The 19,614-nt window shown below is 31.4% G+C and overlaps 2 protein-coding genes across 2 annotated transcripts in view; one reads left to right on the top strand and one right to left on the bottom strand.

The window, feature by feature from the left end:
• The window catches only part of LOC123657405 (ras-related protein Rac1), a 61,522-nt gene extending 49,512 nt beyond the window's left edge, over positions 1 to 12,010 (bottom strand). The window contains exon 1 of the mRNA XM_045592955.1: positions 11,700 to 12,010. Within this exon, the coding sequence (XP_045448911.1) occupies positions 11,700 to 11,734 (35 nt within the window). The 5' untranslated portion in view covers positions 11,735 to 12,010. The remainder of the gene's footprint in view (positions 1 to 11,699) is intronic.
• A 354-nt stretch (positions 12,011 to 12,364) lies between these two features.
• Positions 12,365 to 14,457, top strand: LOC123656827 (histone acetyltransferase KAT8-like). Its single transcript, XM_045592447.1, has one exon. It carries the CDS (start codon positions 12,498 to 12,500, stop codon positions 13,824 to 13,826), a length of 1,329 nt encoding a protein of 442 aa, XP_045448403.1. The 5' UTR covers positions 12,365 to 12,497; the 3' UTR covers positions 13,827 to 14,457.
• Positions 14,458 to 19,614: the final 5,157 nt, after the last annotated feature.

The following is a 19,614-nucleotide window of genomic DNA, read 5'->3' as shown; positions in this document are numbered from 1 at the left end:
TTTAAATATATAGTAAAGACCCTTCCGAATCGTTCGTTACTCTCTCGCTACGTGAACGACAAGTACAATTATTGTTCATTTAACTTGCACAAGTAGGTACCGTCCAATCTCTATTGAAAATACCGTTCATACATAATAATGAAAAGAATTTTTAGAACATGTTCCAGACTGACCGGACATGCTGCTGGTATTAATTACTTGGAGGCGACGCACAAAAGAAAAACATGCTTTGGCACATAAATATATTTAGCTTACTTGTTTACTCAAAATTAAAACAATTGAATATTATTTTTGTTCCTCTCACGCGAGTCTAACAGCTCACTTCACGTTACCTACTGCATAAATATTATTACTCGTATTATAAGCAGAATAGTAACGATTTATTCAGCGATAATGTTTTTAGGAATGTGTGTCAAATATAGCTTAAGCGTTCTGACGACAGTAGTTGTTCAAATGTGAAATTACAGTACTTGTCATACGTTCCTTTGTCATAGCATACATGTTTTAACAGAAAAGTGACAGGTATGTGTCACTATTCCGTCCCTATAAAGTGGTCTATGTTTTGTTTAGAGATTAAGATTCATGTAAAAACAGAAATGTTTTGTTCTAGATCTTTTTTTTTTATTTTCTACACCATTTACTAATGAATAAACTGAGTTAGCATCCGAAACTTGACTAGAGATTTGCTTTTGGACAATGTAGCGTAGAAAAATGTCAATGTAACCTAAATTTAATCCAACGTCGATTACAATTGAAACAAACGTAATATCTACAGTGCGGATAGCTCCATCTGATTATGTATCATACCGAGCCATCACACGCTCCACCCTTTTCAGATCAAAGCAAGAGCAAATATTGTGAGGTTACATAACTTCCAGCTGAGTGTGCGGAACGCAATGGATAACCACATTTATATTAATGTATGTTACTAGATAACCCACGCATTTTCGCCCACGTTAATATTATTACACACTGGTGTGTAATAATATGTATAGTCTTGAGAATAGTGTGTGATAATATGTATAGTTTTGAGAATAGTCATAAAATATGACACAAAAGCGTCAAACTATACTACTTACAGATGCATTAATGTTGAACTATACATATAGGCAGTATGCAAGAGGCATTATATTAAGCCACGCAGGTTATATATAAAAAAAAAAAAACAATCAAAGAGAAGCAATAGCACAAAGATCCTCCGTAATAAACAAGAACCAAGGAGAAAGAAATTTTTAATATTGTATCAAGTAAACGTTAACAAACCAAATATAGTATTCTTGGCTACCCAATTTAGAAGACACAAATTGCCACTTAATGCACGTGGAGCTAGCAATATCCCAATAGCACTTAAAATGTCTGCGTTTCTATCTAAGGGCCGTGATAGTGAATCGAGCTCGCTTAATAGGACTCTGCCGTACCCGCGGTGAAAGGTTTTCATTCGCGAGCCGCTAAAATGAACCTTTCTCTCGTTAGATGTAAGATAACCAATATATAAGTACCATATACCTAATGAAAAATCATCATATTGATCTTTTTCTGGTACAAAATTCATAACTGTTGATTACAAGATTGGTGGAATTCTGGCACTATTCGCATCTAATAAAACTCAAAAGAGTAAGATATCATAGTAAATAAAATGTGTACATACGATGTGGATGATTTTCATTGTATCCATTACTGAGCCTATTCAAATTTTGTGCTTTAATATCCGTAAAAATAACTCTCGAGAAAATAAAAACGTTAATAGTACTACACGCAATAACGATCATGAATAGAAATCGTTCGTATTAGTTATCCAGATAATCTACATTTTAATTTAGAAATAAAAATGATTAAATTACAGTAAGTGCAGATGTATACTGAAACAGGAAAATTTTCCAAAAAATAGCCAACCAAACAATGCGATGCGTAGTTAGTACAAATTATTGCATACTAAACTATGAAGAGTTTTTGTAAATTGATGGGTGCCAAGATTCAAAATTTAAATTGATCCTAAGCGAGAATCGAAGATTAAAGATAAACTGTCCAAGTGTCCTTAACAACTATTTCTAACGAATATTACGAGAAAATCTATGCAGTTAATCAGAATATCTTTACTTAACTCTAAATAAAATATCTTTTAAACAATAATCTGATTGGTTCTATCCAAAAGTGAAGCAAAGTCGCAGCTAAATAATTAAAATTGTCATTTAACTAGCTACATGGTCACCTAGCTATACTGATGAACGCTGTGTTCAACAATTCGGCTAATCAACATATTAAGCGTACTTTAAAGATATGGCTAGTCGTCAAATTAAATGGATATTAGAACATGTAACTACTACAAATACGTTACGTACAATAAGTTATGTAACAGCGATTTGTATAAGTTCTACTTCAAAATATCTGTATCACCAAATAGTCTCTACAGTAATATACCTTCCAGAATCAATTAAAATTGGTTTAATCTAGTTATAATAAACTTACCAAACATGACTCTTTAAATAATCAAATAAACTATTTAAGAGCCATTTCACAAAAATCGGAAACAATCCGCGAAATTGTAATATTTTGACGTCGTTAATCTCAGTGTTGGATGCAATAATGTAATTTATATTCTTGAAATATAATAGAGCAACCTTTGTTGTAGTCCATAGTCAGATCAGAATTTTAATTTATATTATGTGTATAAAATTATTAACCTTTTCATCAGCCTCCTCCCTGGGTAAACGGTCGCAATGTATACTTTGAAGTCCTACTTTTCAATAACCTCTACGTTGAAACCATTTTAAAAAAATATCATAATATGTGGAATATAATTTTGTTGTCCACTATCGTAGATTTTTATTCCATTTGTATCTCTATTAAACGATAAAAAAAATTTAAAGTTACGAATATTTTCCAAATAAGTACAATTTTAAAAGCGATATTTCTCTTAGAAAACTAAGAAATTTTAACGAACTATCTTCATCAAAGTAAACTTACATCATTAAGGAATACAAAAAAAATAATTAAAAGATGTAATTATTTTTAATACATTTTATATTAAATAATAAAAAGATAGTATATATTGCCACGCATCAAGCCCGGTAAATCAGTCGAGCGCTAGCGCTCTTAGAGGTAAGGTCCACGCCAAATTCTGCGCAGCCGTCTCTTTCGCTCACACGCGCCAAGCGCCTGTTGTTATAGCGGATAAAACGCATTTGATACTTTCATAATAAAATATAAATAAAATAAACATATTACGAAAATGACTGTAAAATAATATAATGATAATTTCTGTAAACAAATGTATAATTTAATTTTCTTTTCTCACACTATCAATACAAATAGGCATTTCAATCTGTTTGTCTTGTTATTTGTTAATTAATATGTTTGTCGGTGTTGATGTCATTAAATGCTTTTTTATTCATTTCGTAAATATTAGATTCATTCGTAAACTGAAAAAACTAAATCAATTTAAAAAAATTGTTTCATAAAATTGATTTTTTTAATTTTATTTTAAATTTATTGACTGTTGTTATATAACATACTTGAAATTTTTAACAAATTAATTATGTAAAAAACATTTTATACCATAGTTATAATTTTTATTATACATCAGAAAATGATCACGATGGTCTTTTGGTTGTCACACTATACGTACTAGCACAAAGATCGCGCGGCTCGTACGACTCGCGCGATGCGACCAAATTTACCTAAACTTGCAGAGCGTAAAATTGTGAAATGGCTCTTAAACATTTGTTGCAGTTGAATCAATCAAATCGGTTTGTGGGAAACCTACTGCGTCGCATACACGAAACACGAGAGCATGCGGGCACGTGATTAAATATCAATGAGAAATATGGCCGCCAAAGTCAGTAACAGTTGTAAGGATGGATGAAATAAGCTCTGTATGAAGCCATTCCGGTACATTGTTATGAATATTTTATTGAAAAAATTAGTTACATTGAATACAGGTCATAAAATTTATAAAATATTTTGTAATCCACCCCAGATGGGCTGTTATTTATTATTTCAGCATGATAATAGTAAATGTAATTAATTTATAATGCACAAGTGAAGTTTTAAATAACAAGCAAATATTGCAAGTTCAGCACAGTGCACTTCCTTAGTTTACAAAGAACAAAATCTGCTCAATATTGATTAGCGGTTTGGACTCTGATGGAAATTAAATCCACTGGAAAAAACTATTATAAAAAACGCATCGTCGCTAAAAGGATTTCAGATAAATAAACATGACGTAGACTGTTGTGAACAGAAAACAACGCCGTGCACTCGAATTTTAATTTGTAAAAAAAATGATGAAAGACAAAGTGAAAGTGTTTTACATTTCAAAAACGTACCGAATAAAAAATTGTATAAAATATTCTTTGGAGGTTCAATTTTGTTCCCTGACTGACTGAAGTTTAAAAAATTTACGTTTTATGTACCTCAAAACAATACCAATATTATATAGTGCTGCATATAAAGGTATTCCTAGCCTTTTGATAAAAAGATATAGATTGTTTTAAGCTAACGCGATCGATCACTTTTCATATTTAAATTTATATTTGTTCGGGTGCTTACCACGTTTATTGGCAATGTTTCAATCGCCATGATCACGAGACTGAAATATAGGGATCTCAACAAAACAATAAACGTGGTAAGCACCCGAACAAATATAAATTTAGATATAGATTGTGATAAAATTAAAATGTTTTTTTTTTTAATTGTCAGATACCTGCTTTTCGCGGATTCGCCAACGTGGTTACACGACGGCTGTTTAGTTTTCTACCTTAAAAATGCAACCTATATTATAATTATGTATATCACTACGTAATAGCGTAGTATTCTCCTGTTGAAAGAATTTTTAAGATTGGTCTTAGTACCCAGTAGTACCCCATTTACCCAGTATCAAACAATCAAAAAATTCAATATTCTCCTTGTTCTATAAGTATAGATTATAATTATCTATATTGTTTTTATTCCGAAAGATATACAAAATAACAGCTGTCAAACTATCCATTGATTACACTTTATTACTCGCTGAATATGATTTTACCACTTAAATGTATGAAATTACTAAAAGTTTTAACTTTTTAGTAAGTAAGTTGTAACTTTTTAACACTAACCAATCCCCTTTTACCACAAACCAGTTAACCGATAGGTTAAAAAGATCGCATTTTGTGGTTAGCCAGTACACTATAATTAGCTTTTACAACTAACCTATATATATATATGTTTTAAGCCATCATAATCTTCTTTAACGTAGTAAGTAGGGCTATTACTGCAGACTTTTTACTGTTTACTGACAAACAGTTGAGTCGCGATTTTAATGAATGTAAAATCAATACCGGATCGTAATCATTTGCGCGTTTGCGTACATATTCATACTTATTCAGAACTCGTCTCAATAGCTTATAGAAAGTCATTGGTCTACGGAGGCAGTCATTATAGTTTAACTTGGGGGCGACGCGAACGACGTACCAGCCGTAATAATTATAAAGTACCCCCGGGCGATTGAGACATGTGACTTGTGACATGTAATACAAGATAGAAATAATCTAAATTTCACCTTGCAAACACTTAAACAAAAGTTAAGTAAGCCCGTTTTTTTATAAAAGTAATTGATGTAGACTTCTTTAATTGTAAATTTCAAATCTACCCTCACGGACGCCTTATCTGAATACTGAGCATGTAGATTGAACTCAATTTAATTTTATTACGAAACATTCATTTTATCAATTACCTCGTTTAAAAAAGGAACTAAGGGTAACCAACTGAACGAGTGAACGAGTTGTATAAAGTAATCACTTTCAAAAGCTATTAACGAAAGGGGTTCTTACATGAGTACCAGACACACAGAATTGAAAAAAAGGTGTAAAAATGAATATTATCAAAGCAATAGTGCTAATATACTCGAGGCAACAGGACACTTTCTTTCACGTACGCATCGGCTTTCCAAGCACATGTCGTAGGTTTCTATATTTGGCAAACATTAACTTGAACATTAGAAAGGTTCGGTTTCTAACGAGGTATGTTCTTTAACGCAGAATACAAATTGTAAATATATGACTAGCCCGTTGGCGCAGTTTGTAGTGACCCTGCTTTCTGCTCCGAGGGTTGTGGGTTCGATTCCCACCCCCAGTCTGGGTGTAATATAAATATTTATTTATATAAACTGGTCATCAAAAAAATCGGCCCACCTGCGTTTTTACCGATAATCACGTTTTTTTTAAACAAATCACAACAAAACTTTTTAGTACTGAATAATGTTTTATTGAACTTGTTTATTTACAACAATTTAATCACAATTAAAACATCAAAATGTTTTTTTTTTAAGATTTTGATTTAAAAATCAGAATCTTTAATTTTACACGATTTTTTGATTAATTTTTAATACGCTCTAGTTTTTTAGTCTTAAATGGTATGCATACAATTGTTGCAATTTAATATTGCGTATTCCCTCCTCTTGCTCGAATGACGGCCTGCATCCGCCGTTTTAATGACCTTATCAAGATTTTAATGGTCTCTTGAGGGATTCGGTTCCATTCTTCCCTAATGGCGGTTTCCAGGTCTCCTAATGTTGTAGGGACTGGATTACGGGCTCTAACCTTTTGTTTTAGGGTGTCCCACATATGCTCTATAGGATTGAGATCGGGGCTTCTTGCTGGCCAGGACATTACCCGAATGCCAACCTCTTGAAGGTAATCGGTGGTGATGCGCGCTACGTGTGGTCGTGCATTATCATGCATTAATTCAAAGTTTTCTCCAATATAGCCGGCATAAGGCATCACATGGTCTTCTAAGATCTCTGTGATATAGCGTGCAGCAGTTAAAGCACCTCTTCGTATGAAAACCAGCTCCGTCCGTCCAGTCAAAGATATTCCACCCCAAAACATTACAGAGCCCCCACCATAACTGACAGTTTCCCTTATGCAACACTGGGTATAACGTTCACCTGGCCGTCGCATGACATTATGGCGTCCATCAGAACCGTGTAAAGTCATTCGACTCTCATCACTAAAAAGAACTGACTCCCATTGGCCTATGGTCCAGTTGATATGATTACGTGCGAATTGAAGTCTGGCTTGTCGATGAGCTGTGGTCAATTGTGGTCCTGTTGCTGGCTTATGTGGTCTTAAATTCTGCTCACGAAGTCTCCTTCTTACAGTACTGTCACTTATAGCCACCCCCCGATCTTCGCGTAAGCGTCGCTGGAGATCAACACCAGATAGGTGTCGATTCCGTAGAGCTGATAACACTATAAAGCGGTCATCTCTTTGAGTTGTCACTCTATGTCTTCCAGATCCAGACCTTCTTCGATACTGCCCAGTCTCCAGAAACCTTTGGTAAACTCGCCGAACTGCAGAACGGCTCAGATTTAACCTCCTGGCCACGATACGTTGACTTATGCCTTGTTGCAGCAAAGCCACAACTTGGGCCGCCTCAGCTTCTGTAGTGTTCATTATTTTTAGTCAAAATGAATCAAAATACAGCCACAGTAAATAAACTTAACGTTATTAACAAGTAATCCCTACAAAGGGCTCTTCCGGACTCAAAGAACGATTCAAATTTGTTACGATGTAAAACCATCAAATCAGTACTCAACAGTGTTTCTGTATAAGAAATGGTTAAGTACCTTCAAGTTCAATAAGATTTACGACAAATAAGATGCCAAACATCGTAACCGACCCTCAAAATAAAAAACAAACGTGTGAAACAGCTTATCTGTGAAACAATCGATAAATATTAAACAAAAAGTGGGTGGGTCGATTTTTTTGATGACCTGTGTATTTATATATGTATTATTTATAAGTATGTTTATCGAAAAAAAAAAATATGTAGCTATATACCAGTCGGCTGTAACCTATAACACAAGCATTAAGTTGCTTACTTTAGGAACAGACGACCGTGTGTGTATTGTGTAAATATTTATTTATTTATTTATTTTTGACAAACGTGATATTTGAGAAATTATACAACATTATTAATTATGCAAAACAAACTCTTGAGAATTCTGATATGAATTAAATAATATACAAAAATTCTTAGGGTAATGAAATCTGACTATGGACAATATTAAAAGCTTAACATTGTTTTATTACTGCCAACAACAAAAAAATTGTAATCACTTTTGTCTTAGGTACTACAACCAAGACACTAACATTCGAGATAGATGTATAAAAACGAATGTACTAATGGTATCACGATATATTTTTATTTGGGCGGTACACAACTGATTTTTTTGAGAGCATTGAAAGATGTACGTAAGACGAAACTTATATTTAAAAGCAACTTCGGTTAAAATCTTCATGTTATTAAATTTCTAAAGTCAAAATTTTTGGGCTAAAATAAAATTACAATCTGACATAAAACAGCCCTTGCAGTGAACAAAGGGGGCTTAATCCCATTTTCTTCTTTATTCTTAATGTGGCGACAATGCACTACTCTTTAGTATGTATACTACGCGTGCCATAACACATATTCATAGCAATGCCGACGTCATAATACTTGAACCCTAGTGAAACTAGTTAGACCCAAGGAATGTCCTGCTTTCACACCAAAAGCACCGTCGAATGTCAATAAATTATAAATATAATAATTGAAATGACAACACTTTTTATTTGATGTGCCCAAATTTTATAATAATAACCACAAAATATAAAAATATATTTTTTTATTCTGTTTCAATTTTTACCAGCATAATACATTATCCAATAAAAAGTAAGGTTTTAATTTCGTGTCAAATTAAAATAAAATGTTGATTTTGGTGTTTTAAAACACAAAACAAATCAGATTTGCAAATGGAATTACAATAGTAGCTGGATTTCAGGCTTAACCTCAGAGGAGACTTGAATGCTGCATAAACTTGTGAAACTAGCTATTAAGTAAATAGTATTACACATTTTTCAAGACCTATAAGGGTGGCATTGTCAAACTGATGAAACTGCCTACTAAAACAAGAAAAAAATCTATAAAACTTAATAAAATGATTGAATAGAGAGGATTCTAAAATACTAATGTTTTAAAAATAGAGAAAAATTTCCATTTAACTAAACATCAATTTAAATATGTATTCTATTCTCAAAATTGAGGTCATGATTTAATCAAATATAAAATTTACCGTTTCACGTTATCCAGTTATTTTAAAACAGACAATTTTACCAAAATAGTTTTTGCACAATATTTTGTAAATAATTTACAATATCTACTGTTATTTAAGTTTTTGGCAATAGCTACTGAAACTTCATGCTTCAGTAGCTAATGCCAAAAACTTAATATCTTAATTATTCATTTATGAAACACATAAAACCTTTAAAAAATAAAAGTATGGAGCTTGAATGAGACATTTAAAAATTAATTTCAAATTATCATTTTAGGTAGGTTCTGAAAGGATCATTCCTTCATACCAGTCTCTGGTAAAATAAAGGAATTTGTCAAATCCAGATCTGGTAAGGTAGGCTAATAAAAATAAAAAATATATAGAGTAATTTCTTATATACTGACTACTACTATATATGTACTTTAAATATATTATTTAATTAATAAAAAATTATTTATTGAATGCTTTATTGCACATTTGAAATGACGTAAGTAAAATAACAATATACTTATAAAGAGTATCCTCTCTTTAAATATTTTAATTTAGTGTTTTGAAGTGTCATTATCAGATGACATGGAAAAATAATTAAACTATAAAAAATATGTTGGCTGATGAAGATGGATAATAATAATAAAGTATAATTAATAAAGTAACTGTTACAAATAATAAGCATAAATTGTTGTTTCTTTATTTTCAGAGCAACGCAATTAGTTTATTTTGAAAGAAACACCTTATATACTTTTAAAAAAGTGCAAATTTTATCACTAATATTAAAAAAAAAAAAAACATTACAATATATAATCTGTAGAAAAAAAATTTATGTACTTAATTTATAATTAAATTTTTGACAATAAGTAGTCCAACATGATTATTAATTTCTAACAGGAAACTTATTTAACAAATTTAACTAAAAATATAACCTTTAATACATATAAGGTAATATTAAATAGTATTGAGATTTACCAACATTCATTTAAGCATTTGAACAAGATTAATAGTGTACTATAAACAAGTGTTTGCAAGAAAAAAAAAATGATAAATTTATATTGATTTCATTTTTTGTTTTTTTTTTTTTTTTTACTAAACAACAAGCAACAGTGAAAGTTACTTTTTCATTAATTCTTTTATATGCCAAATACTTTACCAAATTAACTTTCAACTCTCATTACATGTAAGTGTGCATAATAATTAATTATATTTCATAAAACTAAACTAATATATTTATTTTTACTTAAATGTTTGTCTAGTAATATCTAGTTATAATGATTTAACTTATTTACATTCACATGAACCGCAGACATTTCTATATAATGTAAAGATGACTCAAGGTAAGCTTAAAAGGCCAGTGACATGAAGACCTGGGGGTGAATGCAAATGTTCTATTTCCTCTCTTTATTGTACTATAATCTTTTATAATAACATATATTATAATACTTATAATTTTTTATATGGCTAACTTACATTGGTAAAGAGTAATTATTATAATTTTTATAGCACCTTTTTTATTGTTTTTTCTTCTTTTTGTACAAGGTTAAATAAAAAGTACCTGCATGACCGAGTTTAGCTCAGGTTTTTTTTTTTTTTGGTAAATCTTGTGTTTTGGAAATTATATTTAAATACAAATTAGATATGAAATATGAATTATATTTTACGATCTTACTCACAATAATAAAAAAAAATATACTTAGATATGAATAAGATGCGTTGATAAAGGGCTTCTAATAATAGTTTATCTTACAAAAGAAGGAACTTAGAAAAATCTGAATACTAAACCAGGGTCTCCTGGTTTTGGGACGGCCCGAGTTCTCACTTGAACTATAACGTGACCACGTGAATTATAACCTTGTAGTTAGTGGCGAAATTTATCTTCGTATTCTAATGATATTGTAACAGATTTTCATTTGCTTAAAAACATGGATAAAACGATATTTTCTAAAAATGGATCCTAGCTAGATCGATTTATCGGCCTTGAAACCTACTGTATAGTAATTTCATAAAAATCGTGGGAGCCGTTTCTGAGATTCTGATTATATACATATAATTGCTTGTTTAAAGGTTATATATTATTATATATTAAATTAAATTAAAAAATATATATATTTGAAACATACGTTTTTTAACCCTTATAAAATATTTGTAAGTAAAATCTGATTTTTGTATCATTATTATCTTACTTAAATGCAATATATATGTTCTTATGCATAACTTTTTTTTATTGTATGAGAATGGAATAAATAATTCAAATAAAAATAAATTCAACTTTATGATTATAACTTTTTATCAAATATTGATAACATCAATTTGCTGCTTAATAAATATGTAAGAGCTTATATAAGGTTGTAGATTATTGATAAGAGAAGCAGTTTCGTTATAAAAGTACAGATTACTTAAATAGAATTATTTTCGAAATCTCTTACGAGACGTTATTATAAGTTTTTAATACTTCTGACCAATATTCGTAATGAAAAGTCTCAAGGGCCTGATAAACACATGTTATCGTTCGCGACCGTTCGGTTACAGCACTGGATGCGGCAGAAATGACTGTTTCAATGACGTCAGAGTTTACGATAAAAATTGTATTACAAAGGCACACAAAATATATGTATTACAAATTAAATAAAAACAGACTCACCCGTCACCTACGACGACACACTTGATCGCTTGCATTTCTGTGGCTCAGTATTCCGTTCTCACTAAAACAACGGACGATTATCACAGCGAAGGCCTCCAATCTCGAATGGGTACCACTGCACTTTAACCACCTCTAATTGCAATCAATACACTTCGGCATAACAATGAACACTAGCGTAATTGAACAGCACAGTTTTTAGATGACGAAAACAATTTCATATCTAACTTTAAGCGATTCAGAGAAGAATTACAAATCAGAACACTGAACAGACGTTCCACCGATAGCGATTACGTTACGTTCAGCGCTTAGCGGGCAGCAACTTACGTCTCACGGTTTCATTTGGTAGTAGTGGTGGTAGTGCTACCATATAAAATTATTTTTCGTCGAAATATAAATAATTCGTGCTTTATATTTAAATATAATATAAGCTTGATTAATAACTAATAAGTTATTCTAAACAATATTTGTAAGTTACTTTACATAAATTGTAAAGTTACCTTACATATATTTATACTAAGTAATACTGAAATAAATCCAATACATGATTATTACTTTTAATTTGCTGTGTCATTGCTTATTTTATAAACAATTAATTTTTTTATTATTTCAAGAAATTCTTTTGAAATTAAAGTAAGTTTTATTTGTAACAAGAAATCGACATTTTCCGATTTTAGTCTTCACTAACGCACGTTTTTACACGCTTTATTTTTCGTTTATCTATGGACGTATTGGCATGGCTAGTAAAATACAGTGTGTTGCGCGGTATTGCGTGATCCATTAAATGATTTCTGGTTTAATATGGCTAAAGGTGATAAAGAGTTGGAAAAACCAATTGTGAACAATGAGTTACCTAATCCCGAATGCCGTAGTACCGACAACGAGGATTCGGAATCTATACAGGATCAACCTTTGGATATCGGAGAGCATTATTTAGTACGGCGTTCCGATGAGTCATGGCACCCGGCTGAGATTATACAGTCGCGATACAACCATTCGGAATCTTATCATGAATATTATGTTCACTATGTGGGCTACGATCGACGGCTCGACGAGTGGGTTTCCCGCCATCGGGTTATGTCCGATAGATTTGACGTGTGTGAAAATTCTAATAACAACATAAACTCGGATCATTTACTCACCGACAAGTCGGGTCGAAAAATAACGCGCAATCAGAAACGTAAACATGATGAAATCAACCATGTGCAGAAATCCTACGCGGAAATGGATCCAACAACAGCGGCACTGGAAAAGGAACACGAAGCGATTACAAAAGTCAAATACATCGATAGAATTCAAATTGGAAAATATGAAATTGACACTTGGTACTTTAGTCCTTACCCAGACGAGTATGGTAAACAGTCGAAACTATGGATTTGCGAGTATTGCCTTAAATACATGCGAATGGAAAAAACGTATAGGTATCATTTAAGTGAATGTACCGCAAGGCAACCACAAGGTAGCGAAATATATAGAAAAGGCACAATCGCAATATTTGAAGCCGACGGCAAGGAGCATAAGACCTACTGCCAAAATCTGTGTTTATTGGCAAAGTTGTTTCTTGACCACAAGACGCTTTATTTTGATATAGAACAGTTTCTGTTTTACATTCTGTGTGAAGTTGATAAACATGGAGCTCATCTTGTTGGCTATTTTTCTAAAGAAAAAGACTCGCCCGAAGGTAACAATGTGGCTTGTATTCTAACACTACCTCCTTACCAGAGGCAAGGCTATGGTAAGTTGCTCATTGCATTTAGCTACGAACTATCGAGGTTGGAACAAGTGGTTGGTAGTCCAGAAAAACCTTTATCAGATTTAGGTAAGCTTAGCTACAGATCTTACTGGTCTTATGTGATCCTAGAGGTGCTGAGTGCGAGTAGAGGTACATTGAGCATTAAAGATCTAAGCCAAATGACTGGTATATCACAGACCGACATCATATCTACCTTACAGTCCATGAATATGGTTAAATATTGGAAAGGACAACATGTAATCTGTGTCACACCGAAGATTGTCGCTGAACAACTGGCTAGTTCACATTTTAAAAAGCCCCGCTTGACAGTCGACCCTTCAGCTTTGAGATGGACTCCTCCCAATAAGCAAGGACATTCCGCAAAAGCTAAGAAATAGTATAGGCTCACAGGCAGGGCTTAGAGAAAGCTCGATAAGACCTTTAATTAAAAGATTTTCTCTAGGCGCAGGCCTGTTTAGAACAGAACGGATTAGTCTGTACTGTCTGTGTTTGTCTCTATGTGATCAGACCTACTTGTAAGTATTTTACGAGTATATGTTAATGTATAAGTAATAGTAGCGTAATCAATGGCATTTGTTGTTAGCGGTAAAATTAAATATTATTGTAAAGTTAGATTCATGAAACAAAACAGTTTTCCAGTTGAATAGTATTACTTATAAATTTAAATTTTATGTAAAAGTTAATGTTAAAGGATTAATCATAGAGACACTCCATTATAAAACAATGTAAAAATATATGAGAGGAATAGTTTTCTTACCAGATTACATAAATGAATATTAAAGTGAGAATAACAAAAATTTAATTCCAGTTTTATGATCAGCAATACAAAATTAATTTAACTACTGCATACAATCATAAAACTGGGGTTAAGGCAGTGTGGATAAAAATAAATATTTGTTAAAAACTAGTTAATATATGCATTAACTTGAACCTTCTAAATAAAAATTTGATAATTTACCATTGTAGTCACATATATTTTTTAAATGATATTGAAAATTGTGTAATATATTTTTTGTATTAAAGTATAACTTTAATAATTTTTGTGTTATGAATAATTTCTTGCTGTTTGTTTACATTTTGATATTTGTTCTATAGTCTTTCAGTTCCTTGGTTTACATTGAAAGTGATATTATTTGTAAGTTTTGAAATTAGGTTTCTTCAGGATTCTTTATTTCATGTTTTATGTAAAAATATTAGATTATAAGTTTAATTTGTATATAATTATTTTATAGTTTAAGTAATGAAACAAAAATGTGTTTGATCTTTTTGTTTTTAAGCAGTGAACATATTGAAAGTATTTAATACATTGACATTATTGTGCTGTATGTGAACAAATTAAAATTTTCAAATATAATAGCTTTTTGAAAATGTAGAGTTAAAGAAATTGAGTAGATCATGTCTTCGAAGTTCAGAAAACAGAGATGAAATAAAAGATAGAGCCTCTAACAAAAAAGTATTAAAATTTTTAAATAGTAGGTGAACAGTATAATTTAAAAAAAAAATTAAGCTTTAGTTGTCTTTGACTTAGTGATTCAATTGTAACCATAGTCTATTCAAACAATTTTCTGGTCAAGGGGCGTGGCTTAGTTAAGTGACATTGACAAGTCACTATTTTCTTATGGGAAAACAAATTGGCCACTACTTTCTGCAGAGCATTTACTAACATAAAACCATAGACTCACTCTGACATTGGCAAATCCTCATGGGAGCCATTATAGAAGAAGTAGACTGTAGTGACATAGAGTGTGAGGTGTTTATAAAAGCAACTCTTAACTGACTTTTAATACTACCTTCATCAAGTCAAGCTCTTGCTAGTAGTTTCATACTTATATTGTTTACCTGCTATTGTGCTTTTGATGATTTTCTCTTATTTCAATTTAGAACAAATGCTATCGATATCAATATTATTTAATCAGCACTTTTCAAGTCGTATATTATATAAATATTTTGAAATTAATAACATTATAAATAATTTGATGTTGCTCAGATTAAAAAGCAAAAGATCTTCCCATTGTATTATAAGATTCTGTGAATCATCCCGTTTTCACTATTTATTTGTGATAATCTATTAGTTTTAAGAGAAAAATGTTGTTCGATAATAAATCTGGAACAAAGATATTTAGTTTTATTTTTTATTTCATGTCCTAATCTAATTAGTATACATGTACTGATAACATCTCGGTTATTTATTAAGTGATTGATTTGAATATTTTTGATTGTTGAATTCAGCCAGCAACATCCCACTACTGGGCCTGGACCATAGGACTTTTTTCTCCGTGAAGGAGATGGGTCGAAGTTCAATCCGCCACTGCTCAACTGCGGGTTGGCGAATATATTCCCTACTATGAGTAACGATCGATATTTGATAATAACTGAGGCCGACAGCTTAACGTGCTTTCCGAGGCCTGATGTGAAGATCCACAATGGCAGACACCCATAACGGAAAGAAATTTGTACAAATACAAACATCCATCCCGAGCGGTATCTAACCCGCAACCGCCGGTGTTAAGAGCCATTTCACAATTTTACGCTCTGCAAGTTTAGGTAAATTTGGTCGCATCGCGCGAGTCGTACGAGCCGCGCGATCTTTGTGCTAGTACGTATAGTGTGACAACCAAAAGACCATCGTGATCATTTTCTGATGTATAATAAAAATTATAACTATGGTATAAAATGTTTTTTACATAATTAATTTGTTAAAAATTTCAAGTATGTTATATAACAACAGTCAATAAATTTAAAATAAAATTAAAAAAATCAATTTTATGAAACAATTTTTTTAAATTGATTTAGTTTTTTCAGTTTACGAATGAATCTAATATTTACGAAATGAATAAAAAAGCATTTAATGACATCAACACCGACAAACATATTAATTAACAAATAACAAGACAAACAGATTGAAATGCCTATTTGTATTGATAGTGTGAGAAAAGAAAATTAAATTATACATTTGTTTACAGAAATTATCATTATATTATTTTACAGTCATTTTCGTAATATGTTTATTTTATTTATATTTTATTATGAAAGTATCAAATGCGTTTTATCCGCTATAACAACAGGCGCTTGGCGCGTGTGAGCGAAAGAGACGGCTGCGCAGAATTTGGCGTGGACCTTACCTCTAAGAGCGCTAGCGCTCGACTGATTTACCGGGCTTGATGCGTGGCAATATATACTATCTTTTTATTATTTAATATAAAATGTATTAAAAATAATTACATCTTTTACTTATTTTTTTTGTATTCCTTAATGATGTAAGTTTACTTTGATGAAGATAGTTCGTTAAAATTTCTTAGTTTTCTAAGAGAAATATCGCTTTTAAAATTGTACTTATTTGGAAAATATTCGTAACTTTAAATTTTTTTTATCGTTTAATAGAGATACAAATGGAATAAAAATCTATGATAGTGGACAACAAAATTATATTCCACATATTATGATATTTTTTTAAAATGGTTTCAACGTAGAGGTTATTGAAAAGTAGGACTTCAAAGTATACATTGCGACCGTTTACCCAGGGAGGAGGCTGATGAAAAGGTTAATAATTTTATATACATAATATAAATCAAAATTCTGATCTGACTATGGACTACAACAAAGGTTGCTCTATTATATTTCAAGAATATCAATTACATTATTGCATCCAACACTGAGATTAACGACGTCAAAATATTACAATTTCGCGGATTGTTACCGATTTTTGTGAAATGGCTCTTAAGGCGACATACGGCCACGACCGCTTCACCAGAGCGGATTTGAATGTAATTTGTTATTTTAAATTCAAAAACATATTAGTCTGTATCAGTAATTTTTAAATTAAAAATAATAGCCAAGAATAAGTCGATAGTCAACTTTTATAGACGGAAATGTAAGACAGACAAAACAAATAGCTACTTAGTTTAGAGTTCGACAGAATTTGCGACACAAAAGTCAGATATTAATTACTTTATCGTTCATACGAATAAACTTTCTGTGTCTGGATAGTGTCTGTATATTAAATGGAATAAGGAACTTGTGTCCGAGCTATTCATAGGCAAAATTTCAGACATTACATTACATAATATTATACTTTATTGCACATTTAAATAAAGAACAACATTTACATTACAAGCCATTATAGTAACAAATTGTACAACCAGGCGATCTTATTGCTAAAAAGCAATCTCTTCCAGACATCCTGATAATGAAAGGGATATTGCTTTTCAAATGGGCAGGTGGTATATAAATATAAATAAGTAAAAGAAAAAAAATAGAATTTATAGCAATTATATATACATATACACTATACACATTCGTACGTAATAAAAAATAATTGTGTTTGCTCGCAAACGAAAAAAAACCGACTTCAATTACATCGACGAGTAATACAAAGTAGATCGACGAAAAAATAGTTAAGTAACTACGCGTTATCAAAGAATACTCAAAAAGTAGTTATCAGATCTCGATAAAATTTATATGTAACCACATGACAAACATCAGCTTTTGATTAAATTAAAAATTATCAAAATCGGTACACCCAGTAAAAAGTTATTGCGGATTTTCGAGAGTTTCCCTCGATTTCTCTGGGATTCCATCATTAGATCCTGGTTTCCTTATCATGGTACCAAACTAGGGATATCCCCTTTCCAACAAAAAAAGAATTATCAAAATCGGTACATCCAGTAGAAAGTTATGCGGTAGGAAAGTTATGAAGTTATAATACAACGTAGGTTGACGAAAAAAGCGTCAAGTAAAAACGCATTATTAGATATAACTCGAAAAGTAATTGTTAGATCTCAAATAAATTTAAATGGGACCAATTGACACACACCACCTTTCGATTTAAAAAAAAATTGTAGAAATCGGTCCTCCCGGTGAAAAGTTCTGATGTAACATACATTAAAAAAAAATACAGTCGAATTGAGAACCTCCTCCTTTTTTGGAAGTCGTTTAATAAATAAATATAAACTTTTACATACACATTAATTTATAAATACAGTAATCGTATAATATGTATATAGTGACGTAGTACGTGTTGTGCGACCGTTATTGCTGCTTATTTTGTAATTAAACAACGAGATAAACATAAAACAAATATTTGGATTCACCAGTGGATTTAAAAAAAAAAATGTCGAATTGAGAACCTCCTCCTTTTTCAGTCGGTAATAAGGCAAGAACTAGGAGTTAACCATATATAGCGTTATAAGCTGTACGAAGAAAATTCTAAATCTTAACATTTTTGAATATCATATCAAAAATTGACCGCTCCAGCGGGGATCGAACCCGCGTCTCCGACTGACCGTGTCGGCGCTCTAGCCAATTAAGCTATGGAACGATGTACCCGCTAGATCGAATTTTTTTTTTGATATGATGATTTTTATATTCGGTTTAAGCGAACCGTGGCGCCGTCTATAGTGAGTTCTTTACAGAAACCCGTAACTAAGTATTCAAAGTTTCATATTACAATGAAAATCTTTGACAGGAGACGACACCATGCTATTTTAATTATGTACAAATCGTACATAATCCTAAATCATATGAAAAATTCGTTGGTATGAAATTTGAGGACTTCAAATTTTTATTAGCACAAGTTACTTCTATTTTTTAAAAAAAAAAAGAAACGCGAATAAGAATGTCGATCACTCCACGAGAAAGATTAGCCCCAACATTTAGATCTTATCTTCAGGTAAGTAGATGATTATTAAAATATTTTGTTTATTGCTTTTCAGGAGATAGTTATCATTCACTTTGTTATCTTTTTCATATACCAGTGTCTAATTTCAAATCATTCCATTCTGGTAGTCTTTCTACAAACATTTTTATTATTTAATTTGATTTAATATTAAATTAGGCTTTTAGCTTTTTTGCTCCACGTAAAACTAACTTCTAGAGCTATTTGCTAGACAACAAATTTGATAACCCTGCTGAAAGTTTCAGATAAATCCAAATAAAAAACGATGATTGATGGGAAGTTATTGTAAACTATTGTATATTTGAAACAGGGACTCCAAATACTTTATTCAAATTTAATACGTTAAAATACAATTTTTATCTGGGCATTTTTCGATTCAGATAGATCTATCAGGATGCCCAATGGAACTTAACATTTTATATAGGAGTTTTTCTACAGGGAAGACACTTGGACACAACATATTCACCCGGTCGCAAATCGACTCTTTTTTT

The sequence above is a fragment of the Melitaea cinxia genome, chromosome 10, assembly GCF_905220565.1.
Source record: "Melitaea cinxia chromosome 10, ilMelCinx1.1, whole genome shotgun sequence".
Classification (NCBI taxonomy): domain Eukaryota; kingdom Metazoa; phylum Arthropoda; class Insecta; order Lepidoptera; family Nymphalidae; genus Melitaea; species Melitaea cinxia.
Note: the sequence above shows the minus strand (reverse complement) of the source record. Positions and strands in the feature narration are given on the sequence as shown.

Excerpts from the sequence above, each read along its gene's own strand:
- LOC123656827 (XM_045592447.1), top strand. The coding sequence starts at position 12,498 with ATGGCTAAAGGTGATAAAGAGTTGGAAAAACCAATTGTGAACAATGAG.